The sequence below is a fragment of the Muntiacus reevesi genome, chromosome 1 (assembly GCF_963930625.1).
Source record: "Muntiacus reevesi chromosome 1, mMunRee1.1, whole genome shotgun sequence".
NCBI lineage: Eukaryota > Metazoa > Chordata > Mammalia > Artiodactyla > Cervidae > Muntiacus > Muntiacus reevesi.
The window spans coordinates 53866357-53880207 of NC_089249.1; the positions used below are offsets into that span (position 1 = coordinate 53866357).

The following is a 13851-nucleotide window of genomic DNA, read 5'->3' on the forward strand; positions in this document are numbered from 1 at the left end:
GCATGAATTCCCCAAAATGGGCATTAATTTCTCAAAATGGCACTGTTAGGGTCAAAGGATATGACCACCCCACCTCTATGGTTCTTAACATAAATCATTAAATGGATTTTAGGATAAAAATATGACTATAAAAATGCAAAAATACAGAAAAGTAGGAAGAGGAGATCAATAACCATGACCCAGAGGCACCTCCTGGAAGCATTCTGAGGGACTGAGTTCCCCGGTAACTGGGCTATGGCCTTGACAATGGAAGAACCGAGTGACTGACTGCACTGACTCTGAGTCAGATGTCAGCTCACCCATGTACTGGCTGTGCTGCTCTGGACAGGACATTTAGACCTGCTCGACCACTATCTTGGGTCGTATGACAGTTTCTATGTAGACCCACAACCATCGGGCTCTATGCTGTGTGGGAATTTTCCAGGCTATAAGGTGAAGAAAGGGTAACATATTCTCTAGCATTTAAAGGCTTGAATACACATGAGCTGGGTAGTTTAAAGAGGGCTAAGCTCTTAGGCTCTTCCTAAGAAGATCTTGCCTCCCAGAGGGCACTAGTGGTAAAGAACCTGCCTGCCAATGCAGGAGTCAAGAGACGTGGGTTCGATCCCTGGGTCAGGAAGAGTCCCTAGAGGAGGAAATGACAACCCGTTCCAGTATTCTTGCCTGGGAAATCCCAAGGACAGAGGAGCCTGGCAGGCTACAGGCTCAATGGGGTCACAGAGAGTCGGACACAACTGAAGCGACAGCACTTAGGAGGATCTTACTGGGGCGGCTATGAGATGGGGCCAGAGTGCTACTGCAGAGGCCGCTGAGAGAGCAAGACCCCAGGCGTGGGGATCTGAGCGAGAGGCAGGGAGCTCTGTCACCAGCAAGCTGCATGACGCTGGACGGGTCCTCTGACTGCTCCTGACTGTCAGCTCCCTGGGGTGTCTGCAGTGACCCATAAAACCTGCACTGCTGTGGGAATGCACCCCCAGGAGCTCTGCAGCATGGTGGCTCTGTGTGAACTGAAGCTGAACTCGTTGTTTCTAAGGGTAAACAGTTTCTAAGTTCTAAAAATCAACGGACAACTGACCTCTGGAATCCTCTTGGTTCTACCTTTTTGAGGTGTTATGAGAAATTTTAAAGTTATTAAAATACATTGGTGGTGTTCAGTCACCAAGTCATGTCCGACTCTCTGTGATCCCATGGACTGCAGCATGCCAGGCCTCCTTGTCCCTCATCATCTCCTAGAGTTTGCCCAAGTTCATGTCCATTGAATCAGACATTAAGATAGGTTAAGATTTTCTAAAACAGGTACTCTGCCATTTTCCTACATAATCACCATCCGGGTGCCAAGGGGCCTTTTCCTGGGAATAAAATGTAGTTCAGGCCCAGCAGAAACCGACCCAGTAAGAGGTCCCTTACCCTTTTGATAACGAAAGATTTGACATTCCTGAATTCTGAGCCCTTGCAAATATACTCTGATTTTCCTTCGCTCTTTTCTGCTGGAGAATGAAAGAAGAGAAATAGGATGTGAGTAACCATGGGGTGTGCCCACGGCTGTGTGGTAATCATACCTGTGATTTTTCATTCATCCTGAGCAGCCAGATGGCATACGCACTATTAGTTTGCCTGGGTTGCTGACTTGCTAAGACTCCCCTCCTTATTTGATCAGACTGCTTTTGAGCTCAGAGAAACAGGAGGAGCAGATAAAACAAGGGTTTCGAAGTCAGTCTGGAGCGAATCCAAGACCTGGGGTGGATAAGCCTTGTGGTTCTCGGCAAGTGGTTCCCTTACCTTTTCTCAAGTATAAAACACATTCGAAGGCACCTGCCTCACAGGTAGGGGGTCTGAGGAAGCTTTAACAAGGGGATCTGTATGAAAACACCTGGTGCAAGGTGTCCCCTGCAGGCCGTCTCGAAATGGTACCGTCCCTCCCTCCTTCCTTACCTGGAAGTGAGATTAAAGGCTCTCTCAGAAGAGGCCAAAGATACTCTCACCTGAAACTCCAGATTCCTACTCAATTACATTTTAGACACTAAAAAAAAACCAAACCCCATAAAAACACCATCAAGGCTACAGGAAAGGAGTTTTGCCTCTGTCTGCCAAGCCGCCGCGACTTCGCTCTCTTTTTAAAGCCTTCTTCTCCATCTCATATTTCTCAATTGCCTTCAAAAACCAAAAGAGAAATGGGGTTTTAGGGTTTTAGTGCAAATCTGGGGGGAGGGTAGGGGTCAGGGACTAGGCCATTTCTCCTGCCGGTGCACAAAAGGCCTGGAACAAAGTTTGTGGCAGGGCCTTGCTGTCTCCCCGCTAGGTGGCAGGGCCTTGGTAGCCATGTGTCACTGACCTCATCCCCCTGAGGGTCACCACCACTGTGTCCCCTACCCCCACCTTCTCCTTCGTTGCCCCTCCTCCTGGCTACACTCCCGAGGAACACAGGATCTGGAGCAGGCTTCCAATCATGGCTCCATGGGTGACAAGCTGCGGTTTAACCTCTGTACAGGGGGATGGTAATACCTACCTCCCAGTACTTTTATAAGGCTGAGATACTACTATAAAGAATCTGATGCATTTTAAAACACTAGCACTCCGTAGGCTTTCAGATAGGAGTTGCTTAATAAAGAGTAACTATTATTATTATTATTATTAATCATCACAATACCCCGACCTCTCAAGAGATTTCTCTTGATCTCTGATTCCTTCTCCCCGCTCCCCCAGCCCTGATAATAAGGGAGGAAAGAAAAACGAATGTCAGTGACCCAACAAGTTGCATTGACTGTCAACCAGCCCAGCGCTAAGCTGGGATAATGAAGTTAATCAAGTATGATTCTATGTCTTTGCCCTCAAGGAGTTTCCAGTCTATTAAGAGAACCAAATCAACATACATGGGACAATTAAGTCCTAAACATTTAGGATTCAAATGAGTGGGATCAGTATGGGCTGGAGCAGAGAGGACTGGCCAGAAAAGGTCGAGTACGAGTGTTGGGGATAAGGGAGGAGGCAGCTCTCCTTAGCTTGAGAAACCGTGAAACGCTTCTCCAGCCTCCCACTACCTTCCTCCTGAACTGGCAGCCCCAGTCTGCAAGATGAGCTAAAGGTACTGGAATGTGTGCAGGTGTGTGGGCCTGTCGGGAAAGGGGTCACACTGATAAGTCTTTGCACCAACACTGTGGCCCCAGTCACGTGCATCAGAGAAGGCACGATGGATGAATGAATCGGATGGGTGAGTGTCAACATGACAATACAGCCATGCCTCTGCCATCCACCAGGGTGTCACTGGAGCTGACACTGGCAGGGCCTGGAAGGACGGACTAGATTTCCACAGAGAAAGAACAGAAAGGAACGTTGATTCCTGGAGGAAAAGTAAGTTTTAGGGAGAAAATGATGAGACCTGAGTTTGCCTTTGAGATGACAGAAGGACCTACAGGTAGGACTGTTCCCTAGGAAGCAACTCCCAAACCTGGCTGATGACCAGCCTTGCTGGGGAATTATTCAGATATACGGATTTATTAGAGATGTTTATTCAGTCCTGAAAATTCATTGGAAGGACTGATGCTGAAGATGAAGCTCCAATACTTTGGCCACCTGATGAGAACTGACTCAGTAGAAAAGACCCTGATGCTGGGAAAGATTGAAGGCAAGAGAAGGGGATGACAGGAGATGAGATGGTTGGATGGCATCACTGACTCGATGGACATGAGTTTGAGCAGGCTCTGGGAGTTGGTGATGGACAAGGAAGCCTGGCATGCTGCAGTCCATGGGGTCGCAAAGAGCTGGACACAACTGAGCGACCGAACTGAACTGATTTCTCATTGGAACAAACATCATTCCTCATTGGGTTTTGAATTGTTTATTTATTGTGGCTCTGAATTGTTCTCTACTTAAAAATTTAAAACCATAAATATTATACATGGTACAAAATCAAACACAGTAAGAAGTCGCCTTCCTACTGCTCACTCAAGATTCTTAGTTTCTTGCATAGCTTTCTAGAGGTTTTTGAGAGGTGTTCTGTACTGAATCAGATGAGAGCATACACAGCACTCAGGTCTGCACCTGGTCCTTTTCACTTTTAGTTTTTCAAAAAGCTCCCAGGGGAGTCTGATGATCAGTTAGGTTTAGGTATCACTGCTCTAGGTAACTAGGAATCTGAGACTGAAATATGGGTGAGCTCAAATTTGCAAGCATATCCTTCATTCCACAAATATTTTCTGAGCATCTACTAAAAGTCAGACACTTGGCCAGTGTTGAAGATGCAGCCATGAGCATCAAAGCCCATCTCGGTCCTCTGAGGTCTCGGAGACTAGAGGGGAGAAGCCAGTGACTGCGAGGTGACTAAGGTAATCAGTGCTATTGGGGGTGGGGGGCAGGTGTCAGGAGTGTGCCCTGAAGGGGCACCTACACTGGTCTTGGGGTGGAGGGTGCAAGGAAGGCCTTTCCAGAGGCTATGGCCTATAGGCAGAGGAAGGTATGCCCTACTCCCTACTGCAAGAGTGAATGGTGAAGCTGCAGTGGTGAGTGCACAAGCTCCCGAGGGAAGGAGACTGGAAAGAAGAGCTAGGCAAGTTCACAGCCAGAGACTGGAGGAGAAACCCACACTTGGGGTGTGGGAGAAGGAACAGAAAAAGGACATGGCTAAGGGTAAAGCAGGCAGGGGGGTCTGGATCTCAGAAGGAGATGGCTCACTTACTACACATCCACTAAACACTTTTTATGCGTCTGGTACTGTGCCAGATGCCCTCTGGTAGGGCAGTGTGGAGCCTGGAGACACATCTGGCTCAGATGCTGACGTGGGAGGAGCAGTCCCGTGGTCAAGGCTGATGTATAAAGGTCAGGGCACACTGCGGTCACAGAGGTTGGGCAGGGTCACCAGGGGAGGGCTCTGCTGGCAGCAGGCAGTCAGCACCCGCCAGGTCTGATAGGCTGCCTGGACAGGAGAGTAGGAAGGACAAAGCCCCCCTTCCTCTAGGTCACGTGAGGACCCACGGTTGCTCCTGCCAACCCTGTCCTGCCCCTGACTGGCAGTGAAGAATGTGGAGAAGCTGTGCCGATGCTGGGCAGCCTTGAAAAGTCATCAGATCCTGCTACTGGAAGGAAAATATTCATTTTCCTGGCTCTAAAATTATCAGAACAACCCCACAGAACTGACATATAAATACAGTCTTGTTGTAAAATACCCAAACATTACAGACATGGAGTAAAAACTTTGCCCATCTTCCATCCCACTCCCTTTCCAGAACTGACTCCACTTGGCATGTATCCCTCCAGACTCTTTCCCTACACATTCACACATATAATGTCCTTCCTGAGAGCCAGGCACCATCTAAGGGTTTCTGAGTCTTAACTCATCTATTAAGATGAGTCGGACCGTAAAGAAAGCTGAGTGCTGAAGAATTGATGCTTTTCAACTGTGGTGTTGAAGAAGACTCTTGAGAGTCCCTTGGACTGCAAGGAGATCCAACCAGTCCATCCTAAAGGAAATCAGTCCTGAATATTCATTGGAAGGACTAATACTGAAGCTGAAACTCCAATACTTTGGCCACCTGATGCACTGGAAAAGACCCTGATGCTGGGGAAGATTGAAGGCAGGAGGAGAAGGGGATGACAGAGGATGAGATGGTTGGATGGCATCACCAACATGATGGACGTGAGTTTGAGTAAACTCTGGGAATTGGTGATGGACAGGGAAGCCTGGCGTGCTGTAGTCCATGGGGTCGCAAAGAGCCAGACACGACTGAGCAACTGAACTTACTTACTTAACTCATCTAATTCTTGCATAGATAATAATACATCTATGAAGTAGATATAGTATCAATGTTATCATCATTTTACAAGACACTGAGACTCATAGAGGCTCAATAGTTTACCTAATGTCAGAATGTGTGAGAACAGTACGGCAGCAGGAATTCAAACTCTGACAGTCTTATTCTAAGCCTCTGGAGCTACATACACCCTCATGCACAGGTACAGAGCACACATACAGAGACAGAGTGCTTTTGAACTTAAACAAAATTGTTCCAAATAGTGCGTGTGTGTATTTTGCTTTTATTCACAATTCAATTCTAGGCTCTGCTCGACAGTGGGGTAAGGGAGAACTAAAGCTCGTGGTTTCCTTCCAGCTTCAGTAAAGAGTGGCTTAACCTCTGCGAAAGGCAACTTGGTTGTATCCATCAAAATTTTAAATTTCACTTCCAGGGCTCTATCTGGCAGAAACACTTGCAAATGAGTCCCAAGATACATGTACAAAAATATTCACATGTTTACTATGCTGAAAATGCCACTGAAATAAGGAATTAGGGAAGAGTTAAATTGATTTTGCCATAGTCAAATCCTATATAAAAAAATAGGACTTTTATATAGATAAAAATAAAAGTTTATGAATTTAAAGAAACATGTGTTTGAGACTTCTATTGTCCAAATGTGCTTTCAAATTAATAAAGGGGTCCGTAGGGTCCTTTCTTCCTGGAAGCCTTACCTTAGCACTCAAAACTCACCAGGCTGTGCACCAGCGGGCTGGGACTCAGGTCTATGTCAGCAATCATCTGGTTCACCTGCTGAATGGAGCCAACCAGGCACGCTGGGAGGTGGGCCTGTTAAGGAGACTTTCGGGTGACGATCACACACACAGCACAGGCCGAGGGAGCCCGGCCAGGACAGCAGCTCGCTTCCTTCCTGTGCTTTTTCCCACCCCATTATCTTCTCTGCAAACATTCACACTTCTTTTATCTTGCCTTAAATGAGCTGCTTTAGAAATTGCAAACAAAAATTAACCATATTCTAGACACCTTGGAAAACAGAAGAAGAATCACCCATTATGCTACCACCCTAACAACTTATTAGGATATGGGGAGACTTCCTTCTAGCACTATTACATACATGCCTTTTTACATAATTACAACATCAGGGTATGCCTATGTTAGTTACTACTCTGACTTCTCTCCCACTCATTTTATTACGATCATTTTTCGTAATCTTTGTAATATTTTAAATGGCAGTATACAAATTCATTTAGAGAATGCATCTTAATAGACTTAACTGTCCCTTGGCTATTGAATATTTAAGCTGTTTACATTTTTTGCAACTATAAATCACGTTGTGATGCACACAGTCACACCGAGAGCTGTTTCCTTATTTGGGATTATTCCTTTAAGAGAGATTTCCAGGTGAAGGATGCCTGGGTCCAAGGGCATCTCGATCTTGTTTATCACTGTTGAAATCTCTGCTCAGTTTGACGGCCCCTCTTATTACCCTCTCTACGTTTGCATTTCTTTCTGTCGTAGTCTCAAGTGGCCTAGGATATAGCCTTTGTAAAAGCCCCATAATCCATCACTCCTCATAGCCTTCACGTAAAGCCAGGCTCACTGTTACTTCCATTACCCTCAAGTGTTCTTACAAATTGGAGGACACTTGACAAATGAAGATGCCAAGGAGAGACATGACAAATCATAGGGAGTGAAATGGATTGCTTAGGTTGTGATGAGTGTGGGATTAAGAGAGAGGGCACATTAGAAAAAGGCCAGGAAAATGAGACCTTGAAGTAGATCCTCATGGGATCATTTGTGCTCATCTTGAGAAGGGTTTTGGAGAGGCCCAGAAAGTGAGGTGATGCAGAGAGATACACGCAGCTTGGCTAGCAGGAGCATGACTCGAAGGTACGTGAGCTCTATAGAAAATGGAAAGACAGACTTATTTATAACCTAAGACGGTCTCTATTTGCTGCATGAGTTTTGTGGTCCCCCAGAGACGGGATTCTGTGAGTCTCTGAGACACGAGGTTCAGGGTCAGAAGTGAGATCCGAATCAATGAGGCCAGAGTCAGAGAAGGAAGATTCTGGTAGAGTCTGGATGATGCCAGAAGGGGCAAAGTCTGGCCCAGGTAGAGGTGCTGGCAAGTTAGAAAGGTCAAATGGAGTTATTTGTTTGGTGTTTGTGTTTTTTTTTTTTAATTCTTTATTGAATTTGCTGCAATATTGCTTCTGTGTTCTGTTTTGGATTTTGGCCATGAGGCATGTGGGATTTTAGCTCCTCGACCAGGGATCGAACTGCACTGAAAGGTGAAGTCCCAGCCACTAGACCACCTGGGAAGTCCCCCAAATGGAGTTTTAAAAAGAAAGAAAGGGAGAGAAAGAAAGAGAGGGAATTCCCTAGCAGTCCAGTGGTTAGGACTTGGCACACTTTCACGGCCGTATGTGCCTGGTTTCAAGCCCTAGTCAGGGAACTAAGATCCTGCAAGTCACATGGCATAGCCAAAAACAAACAGACAAATAAAAATTTTTTTTAAAGGAAAAAAGAAAGTTGAGTACTCAGCTATCTCCTCTGAGGGCAGAGTCTTGGACTATAAGTTTCTAAGTTTAATTCTTTGGAAGAAAGAAGGGAAAGGAGACAATGGGGAAAAAAGAGCATTTTTTCCCCCCTTTTCTTCCCCATCTTTTCAACAAACATTTCCAGTATGTCTTCCTTTGGTGTGCTTTCTGCTCTATCTTAGTAAAACAAACTCAAGTCAAACACTCCTTCACAGCCTCAAATTCTTTTAGAGGATAGGTGGGGCTTAAATAATTGAAGAAAATCAACAAACACATAAGAAACAAGTTAGTAAGTGGTGTATGATAGAGCCCAGGTTACACCTCCGTGCAGGTGTGTTGTCTGCATTGCAGACGGCACCACAGAAGGATACAGGGCATGTTGTCCTTCAGAGTCTTCCTCGTGGCATCCTTGAGTGCGTTCTGCGCAATCAGGGAAATAGCCAGGTGGTCATCCAGGGGCACCATTGGCAAAGCAGTGAGGTTGGTGATATCCAACCTCCTGAAGTGAGCCATTGTCCACTCTCTTGTACACTGACCAACAGTTACGTTTCCACCTTTAGGAGCCTCTCATTCCTCCCCTGTGGTCTTGTTCTCTGTTCAACCAGCCTCCTGGAAATCAGAAATAAGCACAGAACCAACTTAAAAAGCTCAACCATGTTCATCTCGCAAGCAGGGCTGATGGCGAGGTACACGCTGCATACAACATGGGGAATAAAGACTTGTTAGAGAAACCCATTCTTTTTTTTTTCTTTGCTTCTTTTGTTTTTATTGGAATAGAGTTGATTTACAATGTTGTGTTAGTTTCTGCCATACAGCAAAGTGAATCGGTTATATATCTGTTCTTTTTTAGATTCTTTTCTCATATAGGTCATTACAGAGTATTGAGTAGAGTTCCCTGTGCTACACAGTAGATCCTTATTAGCTCTTATTAGCTTCTCAAGAGATGCACGAAACCTTTGAATTGTGCAGGAACTGAGGTCCCCACACAGGCACAGCATTGTAACCTCAGGCTGAACACAAGATGCCTGGAGTGTGCATGCTAAGTCGCTTCAGTCACGTTTGACTCTTTGTGACTGCATGGACTAAGGCCTGCCAGGCTCCTCTGCCCATGGGATTCTCCAGGCAAGAATACTGGAGTGGGTTACCATTTCCTTCTCCAGGGGATCTTCCTGACCCAGGGATGGAACCTGAATCTCCTTCCTGCATTTCCTGCCTTAGCGGGTGGATTCTTTACCACTGCGCCACCATATTTTTTTATCTTTTAGGTGTCATACAGTCTACTGTATGTATGTACCACGTTCCTAACTGAAAACTTCAAGACATATACACTTTTGCTTACTACCTGCCGATCCCCACCATCACCCTCTGATGAAAATTATCCTAATTTTAAAAATAAAGAGACTAGGAAATTCCCTGGTGGTCCAATGGTTAGGTTTCAATGCTCTCACCACCAGGGGCCCAAGTTCAACCCCTGGTTGGGGAACTAAGATTTTGAAAGCAACACAGCAAGGCCAAATAAATAAACAAAAGGAGACTGTTGTTGATGTTCAGTCGCTAAGTCATGTCCGACTCTTTTGTGACCCCATGAATTGTAGCCTGCCAAGATCCTCTGTCCATGGGATTTCCCAGGCAAGAATACTGAAGTGGATTGCCATTTCCTTCTCTAGGGTTGAGCCCTTGTCTCCTGGATTGGCAGGTGAATTTTTTACCACTGAGCCACCCGGGAAGCCCAAAGGAGGGCAGAGTGCTGAAAAGACCGGGGCTCCAGACCATCCAGCAAGTCAGATTTCAAACTAGAAATGCAGTCAAATCTCTTTGCCTCTCTAGGCCTCAACTATAAAGTCAGAGACGTAGATTAGGTTGCTAGGACCCTCTTCAGTTTTCAGATACTGGGCTTCTATGACGATGGAGTGGGCGGTCCATCCCCTCAGCATGAGGCTCCTGAGGGACCTGAGGCTTTCTGCTCCCTCTCCAGAAGCTGGCCCCATCACTACTTCTCCTCCTGGATTTCGAATATGCTGGCCAGACTGCTCTCCCGGATCCTTGCTTACTGGCCAGGAGGAATTTATCACTACCATCTGTGGGTCCTCCCTGTCCAGAGCCTGGGGGCATAGGCCTGGTTATAATGAAGTAAAAGACTCAGGTCTGCCCTCAAGAAGCTCATACATGATGGAGAGAGAAAAGGTACAGTTCGATGAAAAAAATTAATCAGGTGCCCTTTGACCATAGTCTCCTTCCCTCTCCTTTGATTCCTGCCTGCTGCTCTGCTCTCCTCCCCCAGCCAGCCATCGCATACTCCTGCTGCACTCAGCTTCTTCCTGGTTCTGCTCCGCTGTATGCTCATGCCTTTGTACATGCTGCTGCCCCCATTCAATCAGCCCAGGTGATGTATTTTTTAGAAAACCTTCTTGAATTACTCCAGGCCATTAGTACCACACCTACTCTGTGAAGGCCAGGATTCTGTTTGCAACTATTAACAGCACTTACAATCCTGAACTAGAAGAATTTGCTTCCACATCTTTCTTCATTAGGCAAATTACCCTCTAGGAAGTAGGTTCAGTCAATATTTGATTCCTTTTTTTTTTGTTACATTTTATTTACTTAGGCGCACTGAGTCTTAGTTGTAGCATGCAGGAGGTTTAGGTCGTGACATGCAAATTCTTAGCTGCAGCATGTGGGATCTAGTTCTCCAACCAGAGATCCAACCCAGGCTCCCTCCATTGGGAGATCAGAGTTTTAGCCGCTGGACCACCAGGGAAGTTCCCTGAGTCCCTTTCTAACTCATCACATTTCTTTTTGGGCCAAAGAGCTTATCCATTTGGGTTGTCCCAAGTCAGCTGGATTGGAGGAAAGATTGGCCCAGGCCAATACTCTGCTCTTAGCCTTTAGCCATACAGTGCTTCTGAGTTATCTTCCACGCCCCTGTCCCAACATGAACTGGAAAATTAAAGACATTCTCTGAAAAGCCAGGCTTAGGGGGACTCTGTTAAGAAGCCCCTTGCTTTCATTTAACATTTCATTGGAAAGACTGATGTTGAAGCTGAAACTCCAATACTTTGGCCACCTGATGCGAAGAGCTGACTCATTGGAAAAGACCCTGATGCTGGGAAGGATTGAAGGAAGGAGGAGAAGGGGACGACAGAGGATGAGATGGTTGCATGGCATCACCGACTCAATGGACATGGGTTTGGGTAGTCTCTGGGAGTTGGTGACGGACAGGGAGGCCTGGTGTGCTGTGGTTCATGGGGTCGCAAAGAGTCGGACACGACTGAGCAGCTGAACGGCTGAACTGACTGACTCACGTCTAATGGGAGAACTGAATATTATGCTTCTTAAGAGAAACATTTAAAATTCTCTGTTCCTTTCTGAATTTTTCATCATACTATTTTAGGATAAGTATTCTCTGAAGCATGGTAAGTTTTTACTGTCACTACTTGGGGAGAAAAAGAGGATGGGGAGAACACTAACTTCATTGAATATCTACCCTGTGTCCAGGACTGTGCTGTATATTAGGGGCAGATGAGTGGAAGAATAAAAAAAGATTCTGCCCTCATGGAGCACACATTCTTGCACATGAGATTTGAAAGTCCTTTGTTTAAAGTTAAATGTTTTAACTTAAACATGTTAAGTTAAAACAATGCTGAGGTTGTAGTCAGGCAGACTTTTGTTCAGTTTAACCTTCAGTCATTAAATGACTACTTACTGACTGCCCAACAGAACCAGCAATTCACTCTTACTGGGGGACAGGATGGTGAACTAAACCAGCCTTGATCCCTGCCCTAATGGAGCTTATGTTAACTAGAGGTGACAAGTGCTAATTAATTATGTGCTAGTGCTAAGTTGCTTTCAGTCATGTCTGACTCTTTGTGACCCCCTGGACTGTAGCCCACCAGGCTCCTCTGTCCATGGGATTCTCCAGGCAAGAGTACTGGAGTGGGTTGCCATTTCCTTCTCCAGGGGATCTTCCCCACCCAGGGATTGAACCTGTGTCTCTTTGGAGACGCCTGCATTGGCAGGAGGGTTCTTTACCATTAGCGCCACCTGGGAAGCATGAATTATAACTGACCACTGCTTCAAATGGCCACCCACTCCAGTACTCTTGCCTGGAAAATCCCATGGACACAGGAACCTGGTGGGCTACAGCCCATGGAGTCACAGAGGAGTCAGATACGACTTAGCGACTGAGCACACTGTCCCTCAAAGGGAGGGAAACAGTGCTATGAGAGGCGACGTAATAGTGGATATCAACCTAGTCAAGGTGTCACAACCTGTAGGAAGAGCAGGAGTTACTTAGATAAATGAGGAAGGGAAATACCATCCAAGCAGAGGAGCACAGAGTAGAAGGACCAGAAAAGTCTAGGCCTGTGCATCACAGTGGCCACTAGCCACATATGACAACTGAGTCCTTGGAATTTGGTTAGTGTGACCAAACAACTAAAATCTTTAAAAAAAAAATTTATTTATCTGGCTGTGCTGGGTCTTAGTTGCAGCCCACGGGATCTTTGATCTTCCTTGTGGCACCTTTTAGCTGCACCTTGCAAACTCTTTGCCTCAGCACATGGGATCTGGTTTCTTGAAAAGGGATCAAACCTGGGCCACCTGGATTGGGAACGTGGAGTTTTAGCCACTAGACCACTAGGGAAGTCCTAACATCTTAATTTTAGTTAATTAAAATTTAAAACCTAAAGCAGAATAAATTTAAAAATGTTGATTGTACATTGAAATGGTCATATTTGGGATGTATGAGTGAAAATAAACATTATTCATAGTAATAGCACTTGATTTTCAAAAGAATTTTTTTAAAAATATGGCTCCGATAAAATTCTAAATTATGTATGTGGCCCACATTACGTTTCCATTGGATGTGCTGGGTTAGACCAGGCAGTTTGGTTCCAGGACATGGAACTTTCCCCTTTTCAATGAAGTAACATATAGTTGGAAGAAAATTGCACTTGGAGCCAGAGACCCACGGGTCCTGCCCCTCATTGGTTGGATGACCTGGTGCATTCACTAGGCACCCAGTAAATATCCCTTGAATGAGCCTGAGTTTCTTCATCAAATGGAATGTTTATCAAACACACAGGATTTTAGGAGATCTGGAGTCGATTCGCTAGTAGTTCTCCGCACCCTGCTCACGGTGCGACCTTGAAGCGGCCCCTGGCCTCAGTCTCCCCCACCTGTCAAAGCAGACGAGAGATGGGGCCTGGGAAGGCAGGGTCATGGTCTGTGTCTGTTCATCTTACCTGAAGACTGCTGGCGGAATCCGCGGAACTCGGCGGCGCCGACTCCGCCACAGGGCCCTCAGGGGACCCGGTGAAGTTCTGGATGGGACACCCGAGACCTGCTGCCCCCCACATCCACCAGGAAGGGATGCCCTTTGTTTTGTGATCTGGGAGGAGGAAAACGGGGAGGGACGTCTGGGAGAGGCCCATTTTGCTGCTGTAAATCCTGACGTTCTCCCGGCAACGCGGGCCACAGCCGACACTTGCACCTTTTCCCACAACAATGCGGGGCCTCGCGAGCTTCGCCAGCATCCGTGACACGCCGTTACCATGGTGACGGTCCCC

The 13851-nt window shown here is 46.2% G+C and overlaps 1 protein-coding gene across 1 annotated transcript in view; it reads right to left on the reverse strand.

The window, feature by feature from the left end:
* FAM227A (family with sequence similarity 227 member A) overlaps positions 1 to 13654 on the reverse strand; it is a 51784-nt gene extending 38130 nt beyond the window's left edge. Inside the window, exons 1-5 of the mRNA XM_065923798.1 lie at positions 13528 to 13654; positions 8656 to 8893; positions 6477 to 6559; positions 2079 to 2151; positions 1408 to 1484 (exon numbers count right to left, since the gene is read on the reverse strand). Of these exons, the coding sequence (XP_065779870.1) occupies positions 1408 to 1484; positions 2079 to 2151; positions 6477 to 6559; positions 8656 to 8797 (375 nt within the window). The 5' untranslated portion in view covers positions 8798 to 8893; positions 13528 to 13654. The remainder of the gene's footprint in view (positions 1 to 1407; positions 1485 to 2078; positions 2152 to 6476; positions 6560 to 8655; positions 8894 to 13527) is intronic.
* Positions 13655 to 13851: the final 197 nt, after the last annotated feature.